Source organism: Paracoccidioides brasiliensis (assembly GCF_000150735.1).
Source record: "Paracoccidioides brasiliensis Pb18 unplaced genomic scaffold supercont2.12, whole genome shotgun sequence".
Taxonomy (NCBI): Eukaryota; Fungi; Ascomycota; class Eurotiomycetes; order Onygenales; family Ajellomycetaceae; genus Paracoccidioides; species Paracoccidioides brasiliensis.
In genome coordinates, this window is record NW_011371369.1 from 32,344 (window position 1) to 58,132 (window position 25,789).

Genomic DNA, 25,789 nt, shown 5'->3' on the forward strand with positions numbered 1-25,789 from the left:
AGAGAATATAGGTGGAGAGGGGAAGGATTTAAGTAGTATTCTTATCAGGCCGCTTGAGCTCTGAAGAAATGTAAAGGTAGCTGATATTGACCTTGGTTTCGTGGGGAAATTGATAACCGCGTTATCGGCGAAAATAATGCCGAGGTCCAGCAGAACCTCGTTTATCACAACTTGGGGGTGCTATCATGCCGACAACGTTTGGTTGCCGATCAGACAAAAACTTATATATTTTCGAAACTGTATATGAGTTAACTCTACATGCGTTTCCTTTTAAAATTGGAGTGAAGATTATACGCCATGATCTCCGTGTGGGTGTTATTTTGCCCTATATAGGGGAAATTTCAAAGCTACTGCATCATGAACGGAATTGCAATTCGGTTGAAGATAAATATAACATCAAGGTCAGATCATAGGAGTGTCCGCTCCCAAAATATAGGGGAATTATTAGAGAATGCAAGACGATCGGCATGGATTGTTTTGAAGCATGAAAAAGGCTAGGTAAGGAGACTCATGGACTGCATAAACGTTTGGGACGAGGACGAAGAAAACCAATAAACATCGATCAATACAAGGCCGGAACCTCCGACAAACTCCTAAAACCTATTGAACCAATAGCTTTAAAAATGACAACGGGCTCGTCATGTAATATAAGTGGCCGTCGTTGCACTTAAGCTTAAGAATAAAGCTTTTTGTCGAAGCTGTGAAGACCGTGAACATTCCCCTCGGCCTGGGCGCTGGCACTGCGCACCTCAAACCTCACCGAGCCATTGGAGACACCGGTGTGAAGCTCTTTCAAGTTCTTTACCCCAATATCCTGCAGGGAATGCTGGATACCGGCCATGAGGTATGGAACAAACTTCGTGACGGAGCCCCGATCCAAAACTGAACCCGAAACACCTTGAGCTACAAGTAGTCGGTCCTTCTCAGAGAAGTATCTCGCAGAGCCAGCATTACTTGATTGTCCGTCTTTGCCTCCAGCTTTCTTATCTTCCATGGCATCAATGCTTCCCATTCCCCGGTAGGCCTTGACGAGCTGCCCTTCTCTGCTGACAAAGTAGTTTCCAGGAGATTCAGTCGTACCAGCCAAGAGGCCACCCATCATAACGGTGGTGGCGCCCATTGCCAAGCCCTTTACGATGTGGCCAACATTCTGGATGCCGCCATCTGCAATGCAGGGGACACCGAAGCGGGAAGCGAATTGGGTAACACTGCGCACAGCAGCAGCCTGGGGTCTTCCCACAGCCATGACTTCCTGAGTAATGCAGGCACTGCCACTGCCCATGCCGATACGGAGACCATCGGCTCCAGCAGCAATAAGGGCGGCTGCCTGATCTCTGGTGACAACGTTGCCAGCAACTACGTCAATATCTGGGTAGGTTTCTTTAATATACTTTATCATTTCGATTTGATACATGCTGTTTCCTTGGCTGCTATCCAGGACAACGATATCGAGGCCGGCGTCAACCAGCTTCTGGAGTCTGCCTTTGTCTTCAGGACGAGTGCCAATGGCGGCAGCACAGATAAGTTGTTTGGAGTGGGGTAGCTTCGAAGCAAGTGGGTAATGCAGATTTTTCATAAGATCTGATCTTGAGAGGAGAGAAACGAGGTTGCCCTCGCTGTCAACAATGGGAAGTTTCCCTTTCTTGGAGCTTCTCAGGACTTCGTTTGCCTCGGCGAGGGTTGTGCCGGAGGGAGCCGTTATGAGGTCAGTAGACATGACTGCTGTCACAGGGTCATCACCTGCAGTGTGGAACTGGATGTCTCTGCTGGTAATCATTCCAATCAGCTTCGAAGGTAAAGTTCCATCTTCTGTGTTTTTGAGATATTTGTTAGCTAAATCCAGACGGAATCAATGGAGAAAAAAACAAAGAAGAACAAATTAGAGCAAGAATCAGACAAAATCTGGTCTCTTCAGAACAGCTTTCGCCGCTGCAGATGAACGAAAGTTATTAAATAAAGATTGAAAACATCATTGCAAAGATATGTAGGGTAATAGATTGAACATAAAGGGCAGATCTAACGAACCTGTAACTGGAAATCCACCGAACCCCCATTTCTCCTTTAGTGTCTTGGCCTCCGCGACCGTTGTCTTGGGGGAAATAACAACAGGCTCCAAAATGAAACCGTTTTCATATCGCTTGACCTTTCTCACCATCTCAGCTTGGTCATCGGCCGAACAATTGTGATGGATGACACCAAGACCGCCGAGAAGGGCCATGTGGATGGCCATGGAGTGCTCCGTGACCGTGTCCATTGGGGAGGACAACAGCGGAGCTTTCAAAGTGATACGTTTTGTAACAGGGGTTTCGAGAGAAACGTCGGATGCGGGGAATCCTATTACGGACCAGTCAACCAAGTTTCACATAAGGTGTTTTAAGAGGTAATGTCGAACCAATGTAGCCTGGAAGGATCAGGAAATCATTATAGGTCAGAGCTCCCCGCTTGTCGGAATTTATGAGTTCATTGATATCCAGGCCATCGCCGGAGTAGTCCTTTTTCAGAATGTCCAGGGCCTTGGTGTGGTCCACGAATTCCACTTCCTCCGCGAAATGTTCGAAGGCACATCCCGTCGCATCTCCATTGGATATGGGCATGGCGAAAGAGAGAATGAGAGAGTGTGGAAGAGAATGGTAATTTGCCAGTGGCAAAATAGTGCGACAAAGAGAAGCAGAGAGAAATACCAACAACAGATGTCAGGCAAACGTTCTGTTGACGGGGAGAAAGCGTCTTTCCCAAGGAAAAGAAACAGAAGAAAGAAAAAAGCTCCGTAAATTTGGTAAGTTTTTTCTACTCTGTGGACCTTCGAACTCGCTAGCACTAACTGGGTGAGCTTGGATCACGTGTTAGAATTGGTTGTGTACAAGGCCAGTGAGAGCTCCATTCCTCTTCACCGCGCGTTGTTCTTATCCATTGAATTTGATGATTATTTGGTTTTCAAAAAGAAGGATTATCTGTTGATAATTTCAGAACGAAAAGCTGCTGTAGGCGTGACAGGTAGTCAGGATATATTGACTCAGTTTCCAAACAACTGGCGAGCTAAGGTTGTGTATTATGGGATTTCATCGTTCGCGGCGCAGTCTAAGATCTGCTCTTACAATGTCAACTGACTACGAGGTCAACTGTAGACCCCAAGAGCGATACCTTTATCTCATTTCATCCTAGCTATCTTGCCAATGTTGGTTTCCACGTCAAAAACCATGAATTCCAAAGTAACCCACAAGTCAACCGACTCTGAATATTCGAGACGCGCCCCACATCAGCCATGAATGTGTCGGTACTATTAGTACAGGCAAGAGGCCGGGAGAGATCCGCAATTATAGTGGCATCTTCATTAATAAGTTCGACCAAGGCAAGCTGGGGCATCTCGCAAAGCATATCAACGAAATCCCAAGGTTAGAGGTGCTACCCAAATCAATTCCTTGAGTGACTTGAAGGAGAATGGCTGGCTCAATGGCCCTCTCAGAAGTATTGCTATGTTAAAGATGCCATGAATTCTCTCAGAAGTACTGCTATGTTAAAAGATATCATGAATCAATCTCTGAGTGTCTTGCTGTTAACTCTAGTTTTTAATTCAGCAACAGAGCAACTATCAGAGTTTAAGAGTAAATTTCTCACAGTCTCACAACAGTCAGTCTCTGATGTCATTATGCATCATAACACTGCTGGCATTAGAGATTCAAGAAATGTTCCAAGACTGATAGAGTAAACATAGAATCACTGTTGCATGAGATTGATGATATATAAATCTTCTAAGTTGTTATTGATAAATTGAGACAGAGAGAGTTGAAAAAAAGCTCTTTAAAAAATGAAAATAAAAAAGACTAAGATTCTGTTCAATCTGAAAATTATGTCACAAGTTTTATAATACAATGACAGCTTCTTCAGTTATTCTTAAATTAACTAACTAATGTAACCAATCACTCAACTGGCCAGATCACTCAACTGGCCACCTCCCCACTGTACATTAAACAAATCTTTAAATTCTGCCACCACTATATTAAATTATCCATTAAAAAATTATATACAATTAAATCCTAGCTCTGCAAGCATCCAGGGGCTCTATGTCCAGTATTCCCACACTTGCTGCAGTGTGCCGGTGCTCACTTTTTAGTGGGTTGATTTGAATTCTCCACCTCTCTATCCACCATCTGCTGAGCAGCCTGAGCAGTCTGAGCTCTAGCTAATCCTTCTTCTCCAGTCAGAATTCCTTCCTGACCTATGTAAACATGGCCTTGTCCTCACTTGCATTTCTGCTTCTCATTTGCAGCTCATAAAGTCTTGTTCTCTTGAGCCAAAAGAGCACCCCCATGCATAGCTAGTTGGCACCCCCGAACTAGTTGATCTAGAGCTTGGTTGGTAGGACTAGGCGGGCTTTGTGTATGATGCTTGATAAACTGCTTGAGCTTGTTGAATTGGCATTCCAATTGGACAGCATTTCAGGAAGTCTTTGGGGTCCTGGAGGCCTGAGATTCATGAGATGTGCCTGGGGGACTTGGTGTATGTAGTTGATAATATAGGTGTTCAAGAACCTCCTCTGCATTGACTGGTACTAAGCCTGTGGCTCTGAATCCATTCTTAATAGTCATATCCTTCAATGCCTCCTTCCTAGCAGCAGAATATAGTTCTAGGAATTCCTCCTTATTCACATGATTAATGCCAAGCCTCATGCCAGATTCAATCTGCTTGCAATATGCCTTCTTCAGAGGGGCAAAGCAGCTCACATCTAGTGACTGCAGCAGATGGGAAGAATGAGATGGTATATAGAGAGCTATAATAGCATTTCTCTGCAGAATTGGTCAAATTCAGCAGTGGCATGGCTCCCATGCCCATCCAGAATCAAGAGTCTATATCTTCCAACTGTATAAGCCTGAGTATGCTTGTTAAACACCTCTTTCAGCCATATTAGACCAAGCTGATCAGTGGTCCAGCCATTCTCACTAACTCCAATTACCCAATCTGCTGGCAGGTTTGTATACCATGAAGCCTGGTGTAGCTTGTCCTTGAGAATAATCATTGGAGGCAGGCTCTGTCCTCTTGTATTGACTGACTCAATCACAGTCACTCATTCCCTATTTCCTGGCTGTATAAAAGATGCCTTTTCAGCTCTTTCTGACCTAGTGACCACTAAGGTTGTTGAAATAACCCCCATAAGAAAGCCAACTTCATCAAAATTATATGTATCCTCAGGTAGAATTTCATACTTCTTCATGGCATTATCCACCATTCTAAACCACCTCTTTATAATCTCTGGATCTTCACATAGAGCTTGCTGGTGATCATATCTGCATGTGAGTCTGATCTTCAGCTCAGAATGATGTTTAATAAATCTCCACACCCAGCATTCTCCAATGCTAGAGGATATGCTAGATCCATGGGCCCTGAGTAGCTCAATGGCCATATATCGTACACTTGCAATTTGGGGGGGTAGGCCTCTCTCATCCATGGAGATTATCCATTGAACTAGAGCTTCTTCTTCTGTAGGTGTCAATTTCTGGTGTTGAGACTGGGATTTCACGCGTGGAATGCCTTCATGTAGTCAATTGGATAGGGTGGCATGAGAGACACCATAGGCCTTAGCAGCAGCTTGAATGCTAGAAATTTGCTTGATTTCATAGGCTCTAATGATCAAAAGAAGTTTTCCTTCCTGATTAGAGGCTTGAATTTTCATTGTGGTTGAGAAATTGAGCTTTGATTGTTGATGATGAGTTGAAATTGAAAAGGTGGCCAGTTGAGTGATCCGGCCAGTTGAGTGATCGATTACATTACAATCTGAGCTTATATAATCATGAAAGATGAGATGGTACAGTGTAACTTGACATTTTATGTATATCACAGATTCTCTTTGAATTTCTGAATAAAAGACTTCATCTGATCTTTCTGATGAATGATGTTGATCTCTACTTGCATCAATATCAACAGAACATTCTTTACCATGCAGAATAGATCATAGTGTCTGTTAGAAGAAGAGATTTTTCTTACAGACTTAAAAGAATAATAATTATTATTCAGCTTCAATTCTTTCATTTTGTTATCATTTTACTTTTCTGAATAACTTCACTCATTCTCAGTTCAATTGTCTTTTTGAATTCTTTTGAGTAATTTGAGCTGTGTCTGCACTCTGTCTGTCAACCTTCTAAGACTCTTAATCAATCAATATATGCTTTAGTTAACTACATGTTCTCTCTTCTGATGATGTAAGAACTTTGAAAAGCACAGAGTAACTAAGTAAGTTAGTTAACTAGTTAGTGTTGGGCCAGTAGCTGCCCAACTCACGTGATGTACGCGTATTAGCCAGTCCTCCCACCAATGGAAGACCAACCACCAACAGTTAGTTAATGTTGGACGTCTGAAGTGGTTGTTGTATTGGTAGCCTATCTCAGGGATACTATATACTATTGTGCGGTGCTCTAGTCCATAATAGGAAGCCTAGGCTCCAACAGTTAAGTTTTACAAATTCACGTGATACATTGAAGCCGCCTTGCCGTTTTGGGAATATTGTTTTGGTCTGCTCAACAACAGCCAGAGCTGGCCGAGGGCAGATTTCTTGAACCGAGATGCATCACAAACCCACGCTGACAGGGGAAGCTCTCTGGCCTTTTTTGGCCCTCCAGCAGACAAAGTAACACTATATTCTATACCATTCCGTACGTTTTCTGAACTTCTCGCCCTCAAGAGCTCCACATACCAACTGTGGTCGGGAGTGTGTCGTCGACCAGCACGCACTGCTGGGTTGATCGTTGCGGCACACAGCCAAACCGACCTTTGACAGAGCAATTTGCTTTCTCCTATGAGTGTTCCGGCATGCGTGCAGTTGAGGGTTTGAAATTTCTTTTCTCATCGAGTGCGCATATGTCCATTAACCAGCCGTCGTGATGTCAAACCTCCACCCCTTTAGACGGTCTCAACCAGAGCTGCCCACACACCATCCCAGCCCACTTCGTCATGGCTCGACGGCATCGACTAATTCATCAATTTATTCCTCCTATTCAAATTCGCTGTTACCCAGTCGGACAAGTACCTTATCTTCGAACTCATCTGGGGGATTCGTGTCTGATTCAAATGCTAGCAGAGGGCTGGTGAGCAAAATCGGGGAACGATTTGAACGAGCTTCCACTCCACCAAGTGCTAGTGAGACGTATGGAAATCTTCGTCGCTCGTTGCGGCCGCTTCCCCAGGCGCCCAATGGCTCATCACCTCCAGCCAGCGTGAGTCGGAAGCGAAGTCAGACAATGACCAGCCTTCAACTCGATGACATGTCTCAAGGGAAACCTGCCATTTTTGGGGGATATGATGGCGAAGCTGTGAGACTCAAGGAAAATGTTGATAGAATGGGACAAGAATTATCGCCATACATTCGACAACAACATTCCCGTACACAATCCACCCCGCACCCTCCGGTGTTAACAGCCGCATTTACGGCGCCCGATCTAAAAACGTTCCAGAGATCTTCAACTGGGCATCTGCGGACACTTTCAAGATTTGCGCAGACAGAAAGTGAAGACTTCGCCTTGGCGTCCGCTGTTCCTTCTGTTGTTGGTTTGCATGGCCGTCGTCGACTGAAGCGCGAAGACTCCATTAGAGCCCCAAAGTCAGACACGTCTCCTGAAAAAGTTCGAGCATCGGCATGGACAGAAAGTGTTTGGATGGATAAACAACGGCAATTCCTACAGGCCTATGAATACCTTTGTCATATTGGTGAAGCAAAGGAATGGATTGAGGATGTTATTCACAAGTCAATTCCGCCTATTGTTCAACTAGAGGAAGCTCTCCGGGACGGAGTCACGCTCGCGGAAGTGGTGCAAGCCTTATATCCACATCGTACTTTTCGCATATTCAAACACCCCAAGTTACAGTACCGCCATTCCGACAACATTGCCATCTTTTTCCAACTTCTTAAAGAAATTGAACTTCCAGACTTATTTTGGTTTGAATTGATTGACCTGTATGAAAAGAAAAACATCCCCAAAGTCATACATTGTATCCATGCATTATCGTGGCTGCTTTATAAAAAGGGAATTGTTGATTTCCGTATCGGCAATTTGGTTGGTCAGCTGGAGTTTGAACATCATGAGCTTGAGCAAGTGCAAAAAGGTCTTGACATGTCAGGAGTTCCCATGCCTAGCTTCTCTGGTATGGGGGCGAGCTTTGGTGCTGAACCGGAACCCGAACCCATCGAGTCAGAAGAGGATCGCATCGATAGAGAACTCCACATGCACGAAGCGATTACATCTGACCTCCAGTCTCAGATAAGAGGGGCTCTTACACGTTTGAGACTGGGGAATTTAATGCAGGAGCTGTGGGATAACGAAAGTGCATTGGTCGACCTACAATCAAGAATAAGAGGAGAATGGGCTAGGGAAATAGTTGGCTACCGGCTGAGCATGCGACGGTTCGCTGTGAATTTACAGTCTTATGCACGCGGATTCCTGGTTCGGATGAAAGCTCAAGATAGCGAACAATCCTGGAAAGAGAACGAGCCAAACATCCTGATGTTGCAAAGTCTGATCCGCGCAAATAGGATTCGTTCGGATGTTCAACTACTGACGACCAGGGCACGGAGAGAAGAGTCTGGCATTAAACATATTCAAGCAGCCATCAGAGGAGCCCTAGCGAGAAACAGGGTTTGCGATCAATACGAGCAAACTAGAGATGCCGAAGTCGAAGTCCAATTTCTGCAGGCTGCTATTAGGGGCATGATAGAACGAAATCGTGTTGCTCGAGACATACTAACCTTGGAAGATGGAATCCCCATGATAATAGCGCTAGAATCTGCCATCAGAGGCAGGCAAGAGCGAAATAGAGTTGCTCAAGTTATACTAACCCTGGAAGAAAGAGCTCCCGTTATAACGGCACTACAATCGGCGGTTAGAGGCTTTATTGTGAGAAAGATATATGATTCCCAGAAGCTATCTCTAGCAAATATGAGTGCTAAATGGATTTCTCTACAATCCTTTTCTCGAGGAGCAGCCGTCAGAGGAGACGTCAAATCACTTCGAACTCGGCTGAACGCCCAAATCCCCTCAATTGTTGAAGCTCAAAGTGCTCTTCGTGCCGCCTCTCTGCGCTCTTCCGTCAATGCAACTATAAGCGCTCTCCGAGACAATGAAAGCGATATACTTACACTTCAGTCCTTTACCAGAGGATTTGTATTACGGAAACGTCAAACGGCAGACCGAAATACCCTCATGCAGCAAACCTCCATCATTACAAACCTGCAAGCCCTTTCAAGAGCCGCCATACTGAGAATCGACATTGGTTTTTTGCTCTGCGAGCTCGAAACATCAAGTGATAAGATTACTCGACTTCAGGCCCTTGCTCGTGCGATGCTGGTTAGGGTCGACGTTGGCCAGGTCTTGGAGGAATTGGATGCGGAGGAAGTGGTAATAATCGACTTCCAATCTGCTATTAGAGGACTCCTTGTGCGGCAGCGCTTTGCTGAGAGGCAAAAGTACTACCGTGAAAATATGCAAAAAGTTATTAAGGTCCAAAGTTTTGTCCGAGCAAAGATTCAAGGAGAGGCTTACAAGAGCCTGACTAGCGGGGAAAATCCCCCGGTTGGAACTATTAAGGGTTTCGTACATCTCCTCAACGACAGCGATTTTGATTTCGATGAAGAAATTGAATTTGAACGCCTGCGGAAAATGGTGGTGCAGCATGTGCGGCAGAATGAATTGGCGGACCAATATATTACGCAACTAGATATCAAAATCGCTCTTCTTGTAAAAAGCAAGATCACTCTCGACGAGGTAGTGAAGCATCAGAAGCATTTTGGGGGTCATGTTGGTGCACTTCTACCAAACAGAGACCTATCTTCCAAGGATCCGTTTGACCTCAAGGCACTGAATAAAACATCTCGACGGAAATTAGAGCAGTACCAAGATATTTTTTTCGTTCTTCAGACGCAGCCGCAATACCTTGCCAGACTTTTCAGGCGAATACGGGAACAGGCAACTCCCGAAAAGGAATGCGAGCGAATCAAGCATCTGGTTATGGGTTTATTCGGCTACTCCCAGAAGAGGCGTGAGGAATACTACCTAGTAAAACTCCTTGTCAAATCTGCACATGAAGAAATAGATCACTCTCCTTCCATCCAAGATTATATACGGTGTAACGCTTTCTGGAACAAACTGTTCGCTGCTTATACAAAGTCGCCCAAGGATCGGAAGTTCATGCGAGATATTCTGGGGCAGCTGGTCAGGGAGCATATTATCGAGAATACCGACCTTGACCTGGAGAGTGACCCGATGCAGATCTACCGCTCTGCCATTAGCAATGAGGAGCTCCGCACTGGCCGAAAGAGCCAACGTCGAATAGACGTACCCAGAGAAGAGGCAATTCGGGATCCTGAAACAAGAGAGACTTTTATTCGACATTTGCAGGATCTCCGTGATATTGCGGACCAATTTTTCAGCGCTATCGAGGAATTCCTGCCTCGAATGCCCTTTGGGGTGAGATTTATTGCCCAGCAAATTTACGAACATCTATTGTCTAAGTTTGGGAACGAGGATCATGGATATGTCCTACAGATTGCGGGACAATGGATTTGGAGAAATTATCTTTATCCAGCGCTGATGGAGCCCGAAAAATATGGTATTATAGACCGGGGCCTAACTCAAGAACAGAAGCGGAATCTAGGAGAAATCGCCAAGGTAATAGCGCAGGTAGCCTCGGGTCGTCTCTTTGGTAACGAAAACGTGTATCTTCAGCCACTCAATAGTTGGATTGGAGATGCAATTCAGCGATTGGGAGCGATATGGGGAAATTGTGAGTACCTTTGCGATGCTCCCCCCACTCTAAAATTATTCTAACATCGATGATAGTGGTTACTGTTGAAGATGCGGAGTCGCACTTTGATCTCGACTCTTTCAACGACCTCTACGCCAAAACGAAACCAACTCTCTATATCAAAATGTCGGACATTTTCTCGATTCATAAACTTCTCGCCGCGGAGATCTCCAGCATTTGTACCGACCCGGATGATAAGATTAGAGAGGCAATCCGTGATCTGGGAAGTGTCAAGAGCAATGAAAACGAACTCATGAGTGTGAGCTCGTCAGAAATTTGTTTGACATTAACGCCCAAACTACATAATGTTGAAGGTAGGTTTTGGCTTTGCGTATCTACGACTTTGGGGCCGTTGACTTACAGTATGTGATCTAGACCCCGATGCTGAAATCAAGTCACTATTTATGGAAACAAAACGATGTATTCTTTATATCATACGAGTCCAATCCGCGGCCAATCTAATGGAAATCATGGTTAAACCGCCTACCGAAGAAGACATGGAGCACTGGAATGCGATTGTCCGGGATGAGTTGTCATCTAGTAGTCGTAAACGTGGGGCGTACTCAGACGCGAACGCCCTGATCGACATAGGATCTATGAGTTATCCCGATCTAAAGAGTACAGCATTGGAGAACATTCTTCTCTTAGAGAAAGCAGGGCGTATAACTCGGGAGAATCACTATCAGGACCTTCTCAACGCTATCGCGGTCGATATTCGGACAAAGCATCGCCGGAGAGTCGAGCGTCAACGAGAATTGGAAAGTGTCCGCCTGACGCTTGAGCGACTCAACGACCAAGCGGTATACTTGGAGCAGCAGTTGAAGACTTACAATGACTACATCGAACAAGCCATGATAACACTTCAGAACAAGAAAGGGAAGAAACGCTTCCTGATGCCATTTACCAAGCAGTGGGATCATGAACGTGAGCTGCAGCGGTCCGGCCGTGCCTTCAAGTTCGGCTCGTTTAAATATTCAGCCCGAAATCTTTCTGAAAAGGGCGTCCTTTTATATTGGAAGGGATACAACGAGCGACAGTGGGATCGGGTCGATCTCACGATTTCCAGCAATGAAGTTGGCGTTTTCACAATTGATGGGAGTAGCGGCAACATGATGATTTCCGGAGCAAACGCACAAATTCCGCTTGATGACCTGCTCCAGGCGCAGTTCAACAATACGCAGTTCATGGACTTTTTTGAGGGACAATTGCGAGTGAATGTCAACCTGTTCTTGCATCTGATTATGAGGAAATTCTATAACGATTAAAATAGTTTAATGTGTATTCTTTTCTTTGTATTCGTTTCTCCCGTTTTCTCTTTCCTTTCTCTTTCCTTTCTCTTTCGTTTCTCTTTCGTTTCTCTTTCCGTTTATATTATATTGAGATACCATGGACGATGTTTTACAAAGCAGTGAAATGATATGATAACGATGGTTGGTTTGAAGGTGTTATTGAAGCTCCTTTTTATCTTGTTCTATGTTTTATCTTTTTTCCTCGTAGTTTTCCCCCTCCCTTCTTTGTATTTTCAATTTTTAGTTTTTTTAAAACTCTGCAGTCGATTCTTTTTCCACTCTAAATATTTGACCCTTGATTCGGTCATGTCCTGCATATTTATATCCTCTTCTCTGCTACCTCCGAATCCCGATCTTTAGGAAGTCGTGAAACTGGCCGGAGGAAGTGGGCTAATCCAGAGTTCGAAATTTCGAGCCATCGGCGTCTATAATTAATTCTCTTTTGTGACTATATTTCCGCTGTGTTCCCCCCTTGTTCCCTGTCGCTCGTTATTCATCCTCGGGGCACCCTGTTGCTCGTTTGGTATCTTGAAGCATTTTATTGATCATACACCGCCTCAGCTAGCCGGTCTGCTTGTTTCATTCCTCCCCTTTTCTTCTTTTTCAGGCGATTGGGGCGGGATTGCCAGTTTCCCTGATGAATTTATTTTTACGTTCGGTCCGTTTCCCTTATTATTCTCTGCTTCTAAATGTATCTAGTAGTTAGTTATGGTTCTCGGGGGTTACTAATGAGAGAAAACATGTTGAAGTTGAGAGAGTAATTGAGTCTTTAGTTTTATGTGATGTTGGCAAATGAATTTCCTACGTAGCTTACCGTGAAGGTTGAGATGACCTGTTGTTTCGTGCCAAATTCAATGTCAGGTTGTGTTTTATCAACAGACGGCCAGCTGGATGCCCCCGTTCCTGAAGTGAGAATGACTGTGGAGTTTTCTACGAGCATTCAGCAATACTGCGGACTTGCCCCTCAATCCTTTCAATCTTTTTTCTTGGGATCCCAATGGTATTCGAACTGCCTTCTCCTGTCTTAAAGGTTGACTTCAATCGGACTCTCTTCTCCTTTCTTACATTCCATCCCATAGACTCAGCGGGCTGAAGTTCAGCCCAATGCTACAAAGTAGTCACTGGCCGTTGTCAGACTTCGGAGTGCTCCGTACGCAGCATTACATCTACACCCCTTATCACTGGTCATTATAGGTAGTGCCGCTGGCAATGTTGCCTCTACCATTTTGTGTAATAGCTGATAACCGCCTGGGCGAGACTGGTGCCTTTTGCCAGCGTGTCTCGGGCTACATTTCCAATTTCAGCTTTTTTCAGCTTGCTTTTGAGACAGCTGTGTGAGGGATCGGCATGGTTTCACAAAGCAAAAACAAACGTTTGTGAGAGCGCGAGAGGAATAATGATGAGAGCAATGGTAATACGCGTATATTATTGCGCACACGGTGACCTTCTTATCTATTGTATAAAATTTTAATGTGAGCATTCAATATATGTGTTGGTTACTATATATGCAAGAGTGCAGGCATCTATTTCAAACTTGTTCGCTCTCAATTCCTCAGCTTCCCCCTCTTCCTATTACGATGCCTTCAAATTTCAGATGATGTGCACAATTGGTCCAGTGGTGCAAGGAAAAACCGCAAAATATCATCCGTCCACAATGGGGGTTGATCTCGCAGATATTGAGACCGGTTCAGCCGCGAAGGACCCAAGTCTGAGAGATAACACGAAACAAGCGCCGGCAGAGGGCATCGATGTTGACCAGGGGTTCCTTACGAAACTGCAAAGTTTTACTGAAAGATATGGAGTTGAGCAGAGGGGAATCGAGCCTGTGCTCGAGCATGAAAGGACGGACACCACGACGTTGAAATTGGGTACACTGGTAGGCACAATTTCCAATTGACCTCGAATAGGCCGTTCATGAGTGATATCTTTTGATCATAGCGCAATGGATCATGTTTTCAAATTAACAACCATGGGAATTGCTGCCCTTCTCTGCACATAGTGGTTTTCGTGCAACCTGGTCGTTAGCTCATTTGCAATTGGGGTCCTCGCGGTGCCGGCTTTCGCATTGGGGTTTGTTGACGGCTTTCTCGTTATCCTCCTTTTCAACATCCTTGGAGGTTTGCCGGTGTGTTTCTTTTCGACACTTGGGCCCAAGTTCGGGATGAGACAATTGGTTCTTTCGCGATTCTATTTTGGATATTATGGAGTGAAATTGGGTCTGCTTCTATTTCTCATATTCGTCGATTTACTCTTGCTTCCGGGGGATAGAGAAGAAACACTAACAGGAGCTATCAGCTGCCTTTCTCAACGCCCTGGGATGTCTGGGTTGGTCGTCTGTTAATGTCATTGTGGGAGCGCAACTCATCCTAGCGGTTGACAACAACGTCCCCAGCTGGGCGGCAATTACCATGATCGGCGCTGCCACATTTGTCGTAACCCTCTTCGGCTACAGGGCCGTCCACACATATGAGCTATACTGCTGGATCCCGGTATTCATAGTATTTGTGATTATCATGGGAATCTTTGCGCATTCGGGAGATTTCGAGAATCTTCTGCTCAAAACAGGCATTCCTGAAATAGCACCAGTCCTATCGTTTGGCTCTGCCGTCTTCGGCTTCATAACTGGCTGGACCTGTCTGGCCGCTGACTACTGCGTGTATCAGCCGGCAACCGTTAGCCGGAAGAAGATCTTCCTTGTCGTATTCTTCGGTCTGGTCCCTTCCCTCGTTTTCACAGAAGCTCTGGGTTTGGCCATTGTCACCGCTACCGTGAATAATCCGGAGTATGCGGCAGCCTACCGCGATAACCACGTTGGAGGCTTGCTTGCACATGTTTTGTTCCCTAGCCTAGGAGGATTTGGTAGATTCTGCTTGATCATCCTGGCTCTGAGTATTGTTGGCAACAATTCCCCGAATATCTATTCGTTTGGGTTCAGTCTCCAAATTCTCCATTCACAGACCCAGCGTGTGCCTCGTTATGTCTGGTCATTTATTGGAAGTTTGATATATGTTGGAGTTGCAATTCCAGGCTTCCTTCATTTCGAATCTGTATTGGAGGGTTTTATGTTGATCACTGTATGATTCATCTCGACCCCTGGTTTTTTCTCTTCATATGATATTGAAAACGATTCCCATACTTACTTCTGAATTTCCAACTTCGACAGGGGTACTGGCTGGCCATCTATGAAGCCATCTCTCTGGGAGAACACATTGTGTTCAGAAGGGGAACGAGCGGCTACAACGTAGAAGATTACGACACGCCTTCGAAGCTGCCTCCATCCTTTGCCGCGTTTGGAGCTTTCTGCTGTGGTGTTGGGGGTGTTGTTGTTGGGATGTCGCAAAGATGGCTCGTTGGGCCCATTGCCAAAAAGATAAGCAGGTCTGGGGGCGATATTGGATTTGAACTGGCATTTGGGTTTGCACTTGTCTCTTTTATGGTGTTTCGGACGGCGGAAAGGAGTTATTTCAAGCGATAACAGGAAGTTCTATTTTTTTTTAGTTTTGCATTGTCATCATAGCTATTAACTAACTAACTAGTTATACCCGTCGGTCATGGGTGTGTGGGTGTGTGGGTGTTCCCAGTAACAATTTTTTGATATAATGTTGATGGAAGCGAAGACTAGATGCCCATTCTACTACCGAAGGTTGATTATCATCTCCACTATTCGAAACGTGCAATAAAATCACGAGGGTGGAATCTGGGCGAAATAGTTTAAAACAAGGAATGTAAATGGAATTCAAGAAAAATTGAGTTACATGTCGACCGACGCAGGACTCGAACCTGCAATCTTCCGCAGACAGGATATGCTAACCGGAAACGGATGCGTTAGCCATTACGCCAGCCGGCCAGCGAGACCTTGTAACCGAAGATCGGAGTATATCTATATAGGTGTTAAAACTTTGATAGTGGTGCCTAAACCTTTACCTAACCAAAACAGTCTACGCCCGGACTACCCTCTGACTAGTGCAAAACTCTTCGTTTCGGCCTCTTTCATTCTACTTTCCATTCTGTAAGGAAGTGCTAGAGCTGTATTCAGTATCACACTCATTACATTACGAATTTATTCTCTTTATCTTATAAGGCCCGAGTGCCTGCATCCAGGAAGGTCCAAGTGCCTGCGTTCTATAAGGCACAGCAGACAATGACTGGCGGCTTCCATAATTTTGTCCTTTGGTGTATGTCTGTGCACAGATGAAGGAGTCATTCCTAGTAGTATTTTGTGTTTGGGTGGCGGACCCTCTTCCTGATCTTCTTCCTATAAATATTGTCAGCCTCTATCAGGCCAGGGAAAGCAAGCAAATGCGTCCCTGTGGAGACGAACAAGAAGCTGTCCAAAGCTTTTAACAACTTCAGTTTCAAACTCAATCCGGCTGCGTCCGTTCTTTCCAATGTAAATGTCATTGGGATAAGCAATTGCAACATCAAGATCAACCCAGACAACTCTCTCAAGATGGCCAGGAACAATGAGAATGTTCTTCGGGTAGGGATCATTATGCTCAATGAAAGCTGAGTGAACTTGCTGAATGCCGATGACAGCTCTCTGCATACGCTCTTTTGAATAAGTAACACAGTTCATTACCAAAGGCTTTGGCAGGTGTTCAATAAGAATGGATGATGGAAGACCTGCATCATGTCGAAACGCATCCAGATGTGGGGTACAGTTGGCAATGTCAATAGCTAGCATAAAGCCATAGAATACTGGGCACAGTGTCATAATCACATGTTTTGAACCGTTTAAGGCTGCAATATGCTCTGATCTCGCAGCGAGATTCGGTCCAAATCTCGAATACGATCGCGGGCATACCCAGGAAACCCCCGTTATTGTGAAACTGCAGCGGAACAGAGTCATGAAAAACAACACAGGTTAGGGAATGCCGGAAAATGAAGGTAAATACCACCTTCAAGACCCGTAGCTTGACACATTAATTGACACGAAATATATAGTATGCTTCTGATATATCCAGGGTTTCGTCAAACTCCATCTTCGTGAAATTGATGTTGAGCTTGAAGTTGTCGTTGAACTCTCCCAATGGTTAATCACGTGATCTACTAACCTATTGCACCGTAACGGCTCCACCCAGGCTAGAGTGGGCCAAGAATACTACGGATCTGCAGAAAACCATGGTTCCGTCTTGATGTCACAGGTGCTTGCCTCCCTCCTGAGAAAGCAGCATTGCTGGCTGGTTCGAAAAGGTGTTAGGGTATACGAGAGCAAACGATAGACAAGCGGCGGTCGGAAGTGGAATCCCTCGAGTTAGCGGGTCCAAAAAATTTCCAGAGGGTCATAAGGAATATTGGCAACAGACCATCACCAGCATCGCCGACCTGTGCCGCGGCATGCCCTTTGACAATAAGCGCTACGACTTCAAAAGCGCACCCCCCGGTGCGGCCTGCCTCCTCATAAGCTGCTGGGGATGGTGAGGCTGATGCAACTGCGACAGAAGCGGTGAAGGGTGAGAAGGGTGGTGATGGTTACTTTCTGTCGCTGCCTCTGCTTCTGAGCAGTTAACTAGCTGTGCCGACTGGCACTGATCATGCGTCTCAGCCGCTCGCTGAGCTCCGTAGCACAGGTATCAATCAAAAGAATTAAGTGAAGCCGCATGGGTGCGGATGGTTTTGAGGATATATTATCTGGGTTCCCCCAATATTTGAGTGTGCTAAAACTTCTTTGCAGAACTATACGAGATTATTCTAAAGGTTCTGCCATGATGAGACCCATATGTTTGTGTCCCACGTGATTTCTTGTATTCTTGCATTGGAAGCTGTTGGGCATCCCCAGCGGTGCGCCTGAAAAGACGGGCACCACCTATCGAGAGGTCCCCCCAAATTGATCTCAACCAACCTTCCATCTTCATCAAAGCAAAACCCTGCCAGGGTTAGACCAAAGGATGGATGATCATGCGATATCCACTATTTACGCGCGAAGTTATCCACGTAGTCAGTTTTGCCACTTGTAGATTTCATAGAATATTAATGAACCAGCAAGAGATCTTTTAAACAAAACTTGAGGCCACTTTTGAGAGCTCCAATTGTTATTTCGCCCTGTCTATCCAAGATGTCGGCTCATACAAAGCAAATCGTCGTGGAGCTTGGTAGCATCCTCAATCAACTTGCTCACTTCATCAAGGCCTACGCTGGCGAAGGCATCGAGTGAGCTGATCCCCTCATGCTATAGTACTTCTAAACATTGCCTAACAGTCTCAGGATGGAAAAATTATGTATTTATCTTGGTTGTGACCCCGAGCTGATCTCTCACATCCACCGCACCATCTCACCACCATTCAATCCTCTCCATCATTTCAGCCACTTCGACCCTTTTAATTATATCAAGCCCGCTTGAATTATTTTTCTGGTCTTTCCCCGATGAAAAGACAGTCAAGCTAAGGAGTTAGTTGGAGGTCTCCCTACATGATTGCGTAACAGCCAAGAACCACTTTAATTTGTTGTCTGTCCGCTATGAGCTGCTGTGGATTCTCCGATACTATCTTGATGGGATGGTATATATGCCTTCTTGTAACGATCAACGGCTCCGTTATTGCGAACCACCACAGAGTAAAGACCCATTCCTCAAAACCTGTTAGCAACGTATATGCAATTGTAATATTGCTTCTTACTACAGGCAAGCCCATATACCCTTGAGCAAGGGCAAAACGTGAGGCTCAATCTTCCACTCTGAATATCTCCGGGTTTAACTACCCACTGCGTCAACTAAGAAGCCCTGCAACTGCTGTGCTTAAGAGATCCACTCTTCCAGAGCGTTCCGATACTTGTCCGCATCCTCATTAAGCGGGATCACCGTAACAGCCTTCCCCAGCAAACTATTCATTTCTTAAAATATTGTGAGACCTTAAAATCCGTCTAATTATGGTGCCTTAGGGCTGAGATTGGATCTTGGAATCTGCCTAGTTCACGCTAACCAAACAAAAAACTAGCACCGCCACGAGAGCAAAACCTAACGGGGACTCGGAAAAACTTTCTCTCCTGGTGAGTCCTTTTTGGCCTGAGGCTCCGCACAGGGAAGGGCATATCCAAACCAACATCTGTTTCAACTTCAACTTCCGACGTCTTCCCACTCTCTTCTCCTGCCACAACCAACTTCCCCCGTGCAGGGACTTTGCTGTGCCCGCATCTAGTTGCGTTTACCATATACGAATATAAACATAGTACAACGCATAAGTCTACCAGCCGTCTTTGGATTGAGCCACGCTCCTTGGCCCATCGCCCTCGAATTTGTTCTCTAGTTCTTTCCCCCTCTCCCTTGTCCCTGAATTCCCGAAGGCGCACCGCCACACATACATACAATGGATTTCAACTCCTTAAAGGACCAGGTCAGCAATTTGACGCTGTATGACCTCAAAGCTGGTGTCAGAAAAGTGCAAAATGGTTGGTTTTTGTTTCTTTTCCTTCTGCCTTGTTGGTCAGCGTGGGTCAGCTTGGCTATGTATCGGCTGCCGTCAGATTTGCCTCTATACTACCTTGACATTTAATGAACTATTTTGGCTAATTATTGACACGGCTTTGGATTTTGATTAGCTGTGATGAACTATACCGAGATGGAGGCGAAGGTCAGTATTTAGTCAAGTTGCTTCAGACTCCGTGACTATGCATATTGTCATGTCTAGCTCACTGGAATTTGATGTCATTTCTTTATTCAAATGGGCACAGGTTCGAGAAGCTACAAATAATGAACCTTGGGGTGCCTCTTCTACCCTTATGCAGGAGATTGCAAATGCAACCCATAACTAGTAGGTTTTCAACTCACCTCCTTGATTTGTTCTCTAGCGGACTTCGCGATTAACCACATCTATGTGATGTCACAGTCAATTGCTCAATGAAATTATGCCAATGATATACAAACGATTTACGGAGAAGACTGCAGAGGAATGGCGACAAATTTATAAGGTATGTGATTGAGATCAGAATTTTAGTGTCGGGCTTGGATATGTCTAACAAGTTCTGTTATTTCCAGGCACTCCAACTCCTTGAATTTCTTATTAAAAATGGCTCAGAACGCGTCGTTGACGATGCTCGTTCCCACGTTTCTCTCCTCCGAATGCTACGCCAATTTCACTACATCGATCAGAATGGAAAGGATCAAGGCGTAAACGTGCGCAACCGCTCCCAAGAGCTGGCAAAACTTTTGAGCGACGTCGACGCCATCCGTGCGGAGAGAAAGAAGGCAAGAGCTAATCGGAATAAATTTGGAGGAATTGAAGGTGGTATGGTTCTAAGTTCGTTTGGAGGAGGTTCTCGATATGGTGGGTTTGGAAGGGAGGACGCATCATACGGCGGTTATAGCGGAGGGGTATATGGGGATGGAGGTGGATTTGGAGGTAGCACTAGCGGGGCATATGAAGACAGCGGGAGGAGGAGTAATCGTTTTGAAGAATACGACGAGGGTGATGATATCACTCCGGCTCCATCTACCCAGCGCAGGGTGAACACGACCTCTACAACATCTGCTAGACAAGAGTCCAAAAAACCTGAGCCGTCCAAGAAACCGGAGTTGGACTTGTTCTCAGACAACAGTGAAGATCTTGCCGCCGCTCCATCAATTTCTGCACCCTCAAACATGCTCTCCAGCATCTCTGGAAACCAAACAACTGGAGGTCGGAAAAACACCCTCGTCACCCAAAACATTGCAGACGATGATGATTTTGATGATTTCCAGTCTGCCCCCTCCTCTGCCCAGGCTGCCCCATCCCAACAGCAATTCTCCTCCGTTCTCCCTCCAACCCTGGCTCCATCGACTACACCAAGAACCACCCAATATGCAGCTCCACAGCCCGTGTCCGGCGCTCAGAACGCCAATCTAAACGGGCTTGTCGATTTCACCTCACCATCCCCAAGTAATATTTCCACAACATCTACCCAACCAATCAGTCTGAGTGGTGGTTTATCAGCAGCTTCTATTCAGTCACAGCCACCAACGCCAGCAGGCTACCAAGCTCCACAACCAAATTACTTCACCTCTGTTCCAGCACCACAACCAGCCTCCCAAAATCAAGCTAAACCCCCCCTATCATCTCTCGCCCCTTCACTGTCCGGCAGCAAGTCGGCTAGCAGCCCAGCTGCCACGAAAGCGAAATCAGGCGGTGATGCATTTGGCAGCCTCTGGTCTACCGCCAGTAGCAACGCCGGTCTTAAGTCTACGTCCACACAACAGTCCAAGGGCCCTAATCTCGCTAGCATGGCGAAGGAGAAGACGAGTGCAAGCTTATGGGGAGCTCCTAGTGCTACTCCGAACCTGGGAAACAGCATGTCGCAGGGCACGAAGCCGCAGAGCAGCAGTAGCGGGTTCAATGATCTGTTGGGTTGAGATGGGTTTTTGGATATGGAATGGAGAGAGAGAGGGGTGAGACATTGCTAGAAGTGGAGGGTTAATGGCGGTGTTTGAGAAAGAAGGAGGAAGAGGAGGAGGACAGGGTGTAATTAGAAGAGAACAGAACGAATATTGGAAGATGTGGACGATTGATCTTAAGAAGAGCAACAAAAGACTGGGAACGAACGGAGCAACGGTTTTTTATCTCTTCAATTTCTTTTTCACTTCTTTTAGTTCTGTTTTTACTTATATATTTAGTTTTGAATTTTAGCAGCAAGCAGACAGACGATGCGTGTGTTTATGTCGGGTTGGGACTTAGGGTAAGCAGGTGACATAGGTACCAATTCAGATATCTCCTTTGGGTTCTCGAATCATGTGTCGTATTTTTGACTTACATTTGCTTGCCCCGCTTCTCCTATTCAACTTAAACTACCTAGGTGTCCTACTTAGAGTTACCTATTTCGAGGAAACCAGTCACTAAATATGATCATCTTTTTTGACGCAGAGGAGAAGTGACCGGCATTTTATTTTAGAATACGATCTCTCATTTATCCCAAAATTCGATTTCCCATTTTGCGTGTTCCTCAGTATATTGGGGTTGAGATACGGATTCGGTTTTTTTTTTCCCCCTATGAGAGTCAGAATGGGAATGAAGGGTGGACAGAAAAGGTAAACATATTTTGAAGTTGGCATGATTTTTTCTTTTTCTCTCTCGATCTCGAAGAGGCTAGGATGCCTATGACGTGAGCGTTACTGTGGATGAGCTTTGGCAAGATGGGAAAAGGTGGAAAGGTGAGAAGAAACAAGACCTCCCCCCACCCGAAAAAAAAAAAAAAAAAAAAAAAAAAAAGATGAGCGGTGCTAAATAGCAGCTTAGGTACCTAGATAGCTAGATAAACTAATTGAGCCCTATTCACGACAGAGAATAAGAGCGCTCACTTGATTATTTGTTCATCCTATGTTGCGAGGAAACGCGGGGAAAAGTAATATATAATGATTTGGTTCATAGAACACGTCAATGGGGAAAAGAGGCCTTCAAAACAAGCAAGGATAATGGGTAAATATTTGGAACAAAAAGAAAAAAGAAGTAAAAAAAAGAAGTAAAAAACATACCATACACAACAAACGCCTTTCCGAGGACGATTGGCCTTGCACACGACGGATACCAAATGGGAAAATGAACACGAAAAAAGACCGAAGGGTTAGCCTACAAAGGGAAAAAAAGCAGAATAAAATAAAGCAAGATGCAAGGTAAAGGCCAGAGGCCAAAATGCAAAGCGCAAAAGGATCAAAAAAGACTCCCTCCCTCCCACCAGCCAATTTTCCTCAAGCAGCAAGAAGAAACAAAACACAACAAAAATTGGGAAAAGGGGAAGAAAGATTTGACACCGTCAAAGCGATCGATAAATCACCCCGTCATTTTGTCACTTCACCCGCCTTCCCCTCCCCTGACCGCGTCCTCTGCTTATTATTAGGGAGACTGTTCGGGCACACGGATGATTCCCATATCCCAGACGGCATCAAGCTCAGGTTTCCTGCGCCTGTGCCTGTGCCTGTTCCGTTCCCTATGCCACCGCCATCGTAATGTTCAATTTGTGGTGGTGTTGATTTCCGATGCTGATGTCCTGCTAGTGGGTAGGGATCTAGATCGCGACTGCTCGTAGAGAAGGTTGAGAGGATGGCAGGGTTTTGCTTCTTTTCGCGGGTGTGGTCTTTGTGATTGCCATTACGATTATTTTCTCCGTCCTGTTGGGGTTTGCCTTTTGTGTTAATATTTGAGGGGGAGGCGGTACACTTGAATTGGTGATGATTACTGTTGTTGTTGTTGTTGTTGTTGTTGTTGTTGGTGGTGGTGGTGGGGGGGTGTGTGTTGGTGTTCTCGTCGGTATCGTTAGGTGTATTGCCGTTACTCTGTTGTTGCTGCGCAGACTGGTCGGATGAGGTGTCACGGGCCGGTAGTTCATTGTGGTTTTCACACTGAGTTGGCGTAGATTCTGAATCCGGAGAGGGGGTTTCTCCTCCCACTGTCAAGGAACCAGAAAGCGCACCGTTCAGCCCATTAAGGCCCCCCTCGATATCCCGAACTAAACGAACGAATTCCTCCGGCACAAGTCCGCTCTCTCCCGTCTTGGGGTCCTCAGCAACGAGCCAGCCTTGCCCATGGCGATAAGACACCAATATAACCTGGCCCTCCTTGAGCGGGAGCTCATTCTCATGTTCGCGATCAAAGTCGAAAAGCGCAACGGCTTTGCCGTGCATTTCTTCATCAGGCGACACGATTGTGAATTGGTAATCTCGGGAATAGCGTGAGGAATCTCTCCACGCCTCATCATCTTCCGAAATGTCGTCGTCGGATTGTAGTTCCATGTCTGGTTCGAGGGTTTGTCTGCCTTGGAATGACGCGGCGAAATGGGAGTCTCTGCGTCGACCAAGTTGACGATGTGAGTTCGGGCTCAGGTATGATGGTCCACCAACGCTATCTCTGGCTGGGTATATAACATATTCCCCTCCTGGTCCGTCTTCAACGGCATCATGATCTTTGACGTAATATGTCGTGCTCCCGTCGCCGTTTACCCCAACAAGAATACCTCTCTCATCACCTTGAGCGGAATAAGATGAATCGCCATTGTTAGCAGCGGGACTTCTCCCTCTGTGATATTCGGACCCTGCATATGCAGATTTATGTTTGCGGTGTCGGGTCGTTGTCACGACGGGGCTATGCAAGTCTTCATCTTCACTATAGGGAGGACCATCTCCAAACGTCATTGCAGGGAGTTGCTGATTGCTATACATAGTGTCTGGATTCCATGACGTCGAAGGCCAATGACTGCGTGCGCCATCCCATGAGGGTCCGGCGGGATCGGATAACCGTCGAGCTTCGCTCACCGGAGAAGAGATGCCTGACTCAATTGAGGGTGACCCGTAATGGAGAGGATGGATGGGTGGGTAGGCGAAGTCTCGTACCAAGGCATAGGGGAGACTTGAATGGAAAATTGGAAAAGCGTGCGATGCGGGACGTGAGCAATTTTGAGAGGTGGGGGAGGTGGAGGAGTATGTTGACAAGCGATTCTTTGCAAATGATGATGGCCGTTGAATATTTGACCGTCTTGAGGCCGGTGATGTTGTGAGTGATGGAATAGGAGAAATGGTCGGGATTGAGGAGAATTTGTTAACCTCAGAGGGGGAAGAGGCGGGAGGGGGTATCGTCGTAGACATTGAGACACTGGATGAGGAACACGGGATGGTTCCAATCCCCATGTGTTTGCGCGAATGTTTTAAGTTGTGCTATTTGTATGGATTATCCGTCAAACGTGAATCGCTTATTCAATACGTAAAGCCCGTAGAAGTATTCGTGAATGATTTCCTCCACAGTCCTAGCGGTCCATATTCATATATAGGACATCAAGTGACTCCAGCAAATATGTCGACGTGCAGAGAATCCCACAAACGAGAGAGCAACCAGGCCGTCGCGGAGAAAGAGATGGCACCTGGATTTGTAAGAGCAACAACTATTACAAAAATTTTGTCCCCGCACACGTCGCGATTGCTCATTTACGGCCGTCGTAGGAGGGGGGTAGGAAGGAGTTTGATTATTAATGTGGAATGCGATACGCCTGAGGAGAGAGAACTCGCCCAATAAGAGATCCAGTACGACAAGAATGTTTCGAAACAATTATGGGAGTCACAAGTAGCAAGTCGACAGGGTGTGCAGGAGATAGAAGGCTTATGTGCTGACTGGAGTAGACGAGGGTGGGGTGGGTGGTTGGTGGTGGTAAATGGAGCCGAATAAGCGCCGATTCAAAAAGAGTTTTAACGTTAAGGAGCTAGATCGGCTGTGCTTCAGCTGTGAAAAGAGATACGAGGGTTAGTTATTCAGTAGAGAGCCGGTGGCCAGAGAGATATTGGTGGATGGGGCGCGGAGAGGCCGCAGAGGCGAAATAGGTACCTACCGTGCTTGTTGTCGTTGCTAGGCACCAGGCAGCATTAGTTAAGTCTGGGGCAAGATCTGATCAACAGATACCCAGGGAGAATAAGCTGAAAGGTAAAATAAATAAATAAATAAATAAATAAAAAGCGGTAGTGGCGGGGCGATACGGGGCCAGCAGGCAAACCAGGGGGAGGAGTGGAATAAGTGGCAAAGAGGTTGAGAGAGGGAGGGGGAAGAACAATCAGAGCGGACTGTGCAGGCTGGTTTGAAGGTCTCGATGTTTGGCGGCGGGGGGCAAATCAAAAGCAACTTTGGGCTGACGGGAAGTTTGAGGACGTTGGATGTTTGATTTGAGGAGCCTGAACAGCACAAAAGTTGGGGCGGGTAGAGGAACACACACACACCGATGGGGCTATAAATAGTATTGCATCTGGTGTGGGTTAGCGAGCAGCCAATCAATACGTA

The 25,789-nt window shown here is 45.8% G+C and overlaps 6 protein-coding genes and 1 non-coding gene across 7 annotated transcripts; 3 read left to right on the plus strand and 4 right to left on the minus strand.

Moving 5' to 3' along the window:
- Window positions 1–673: 673 nt before the first annotated feature.
- On the minus strand, window positions 674–2,594 carry PADG_07585 (inosine-5'-monophosphate dehydrogenase; the record flags this gene model as incomplete). The annotated part of the gene is made up of 3 exons (XM_010764762.1): window positions 674–1,809; window positions 2,026–2,334; window positions 2,393–2,594. The coding sequence occupies 3 exons, from the start codon at window positions 2,592–2,594 to the stop codon at window positions 674–676; spliced, it is 1,647 nt and encodes a 548-aa protein (XP_010763064.1).
- A 4,278-nt stretch (window positions 2,595–6,872) lies between these two features.
- Window positions 6,873–12,050, plus strand: PADG_07586 (uncharacterized protein; the record flags this gene model as incomplete). Its single annotated transcript, XM_010764763.1, has 3 exons — window positions 6,873–10,764; window positions 10,821–11,099; window positions 11,161–12,050. 3 exons carry the CDS (start codon window positions 6,873–6,875, stop codon window positions 12,048–12,050), a joined length of 5,061 nt encoding a protein of 1,686 aa, XP_010763065.1.
- A 1,678-nt stretch (window positions 12,051–13,728) lies between these two features.
- Window positions 13,729–15,549, plus strand: PADG_07587 (uncharacterized protein; the record flags this gene model as incomplete). The annotated part of the gene is made up of 4 exons (XM_010764663.1): window positions 13,729–13,950; window positions 14,074–14,290; window positions 14,370–15,148; window positions 15,238–15,549. 4 exons carry the CDS (start codon window positions 13,729–13,731, stop codon window positions 15,547–15,549), a joined length of 1,530 nt encoding a protein of 509 aa, XP_010762965.1.
- Window positions 15,550–15,833: 284 nt separating this feature from the next.
- Window positions 15,834–15,921, minus strand: PADG_12321. Its single transcript has one exon. It is a non-coding gene; the product is annotated as a tRNA-Arg (tRNA).
- A 420-nt stretch (window positions 15,922–16,341) lies between these two features.
- Window positions 16,342–16,923, minus strand: PADG_07588 (uncharacterized protein; the record flags this gene model as incomplete). The annotated part of the gene is made up of 1 exon (XM_010764664.1): window positions 16,342–16,923. One exon carries the CDS (start codon window positions 16,921–16,923, stop codon window positions 16,342–16,344), a length of 582 nt encoding a protein of 193 aa, XP_010762966.1.
- Window positions 16,924–19,676: 2,753 nt separating this feature from the next.
- Window positions 19,677–21,393, plus strand: PADG_07590 (uncharacterized protein; the record flags this gene model as incomplete). Its single annotated transcript, XM_010764665.1, has 3 exons — window positions 19,677–19,819; window positions 19,895–19,976; window positions 20,044–21,393. The coding sequence occupies 3 exons, from the start codon at window positions 19,677–19,679 to the stop codon at window positions 21,391–21,393; spliced, it is 1,575 nt and encodes a 524-aa protein (XP_010762967.1).
- A 1,419-nt stretch (window positions 21,394–22,812) lies between these two features.
- On the minus strand, window positions 22,813–24,612 carry PADG_07591 (uncharacterized protein; the record flags this gene model as incomplete). The annotated part of the gene is made up of 1 exon (XM_010764764.1): window positions 22,813–24,612. The coding sequence occupies one exon, from the start codon at window positions 24,610–24,612 to the stop codon at window positions 22,813–22,815; it is 1,800 nt and encodes a 599-aa protein (XP_010763066.1).
- Window positions 24,613–25,789: the final 1,177 nt, after the last annotated feature.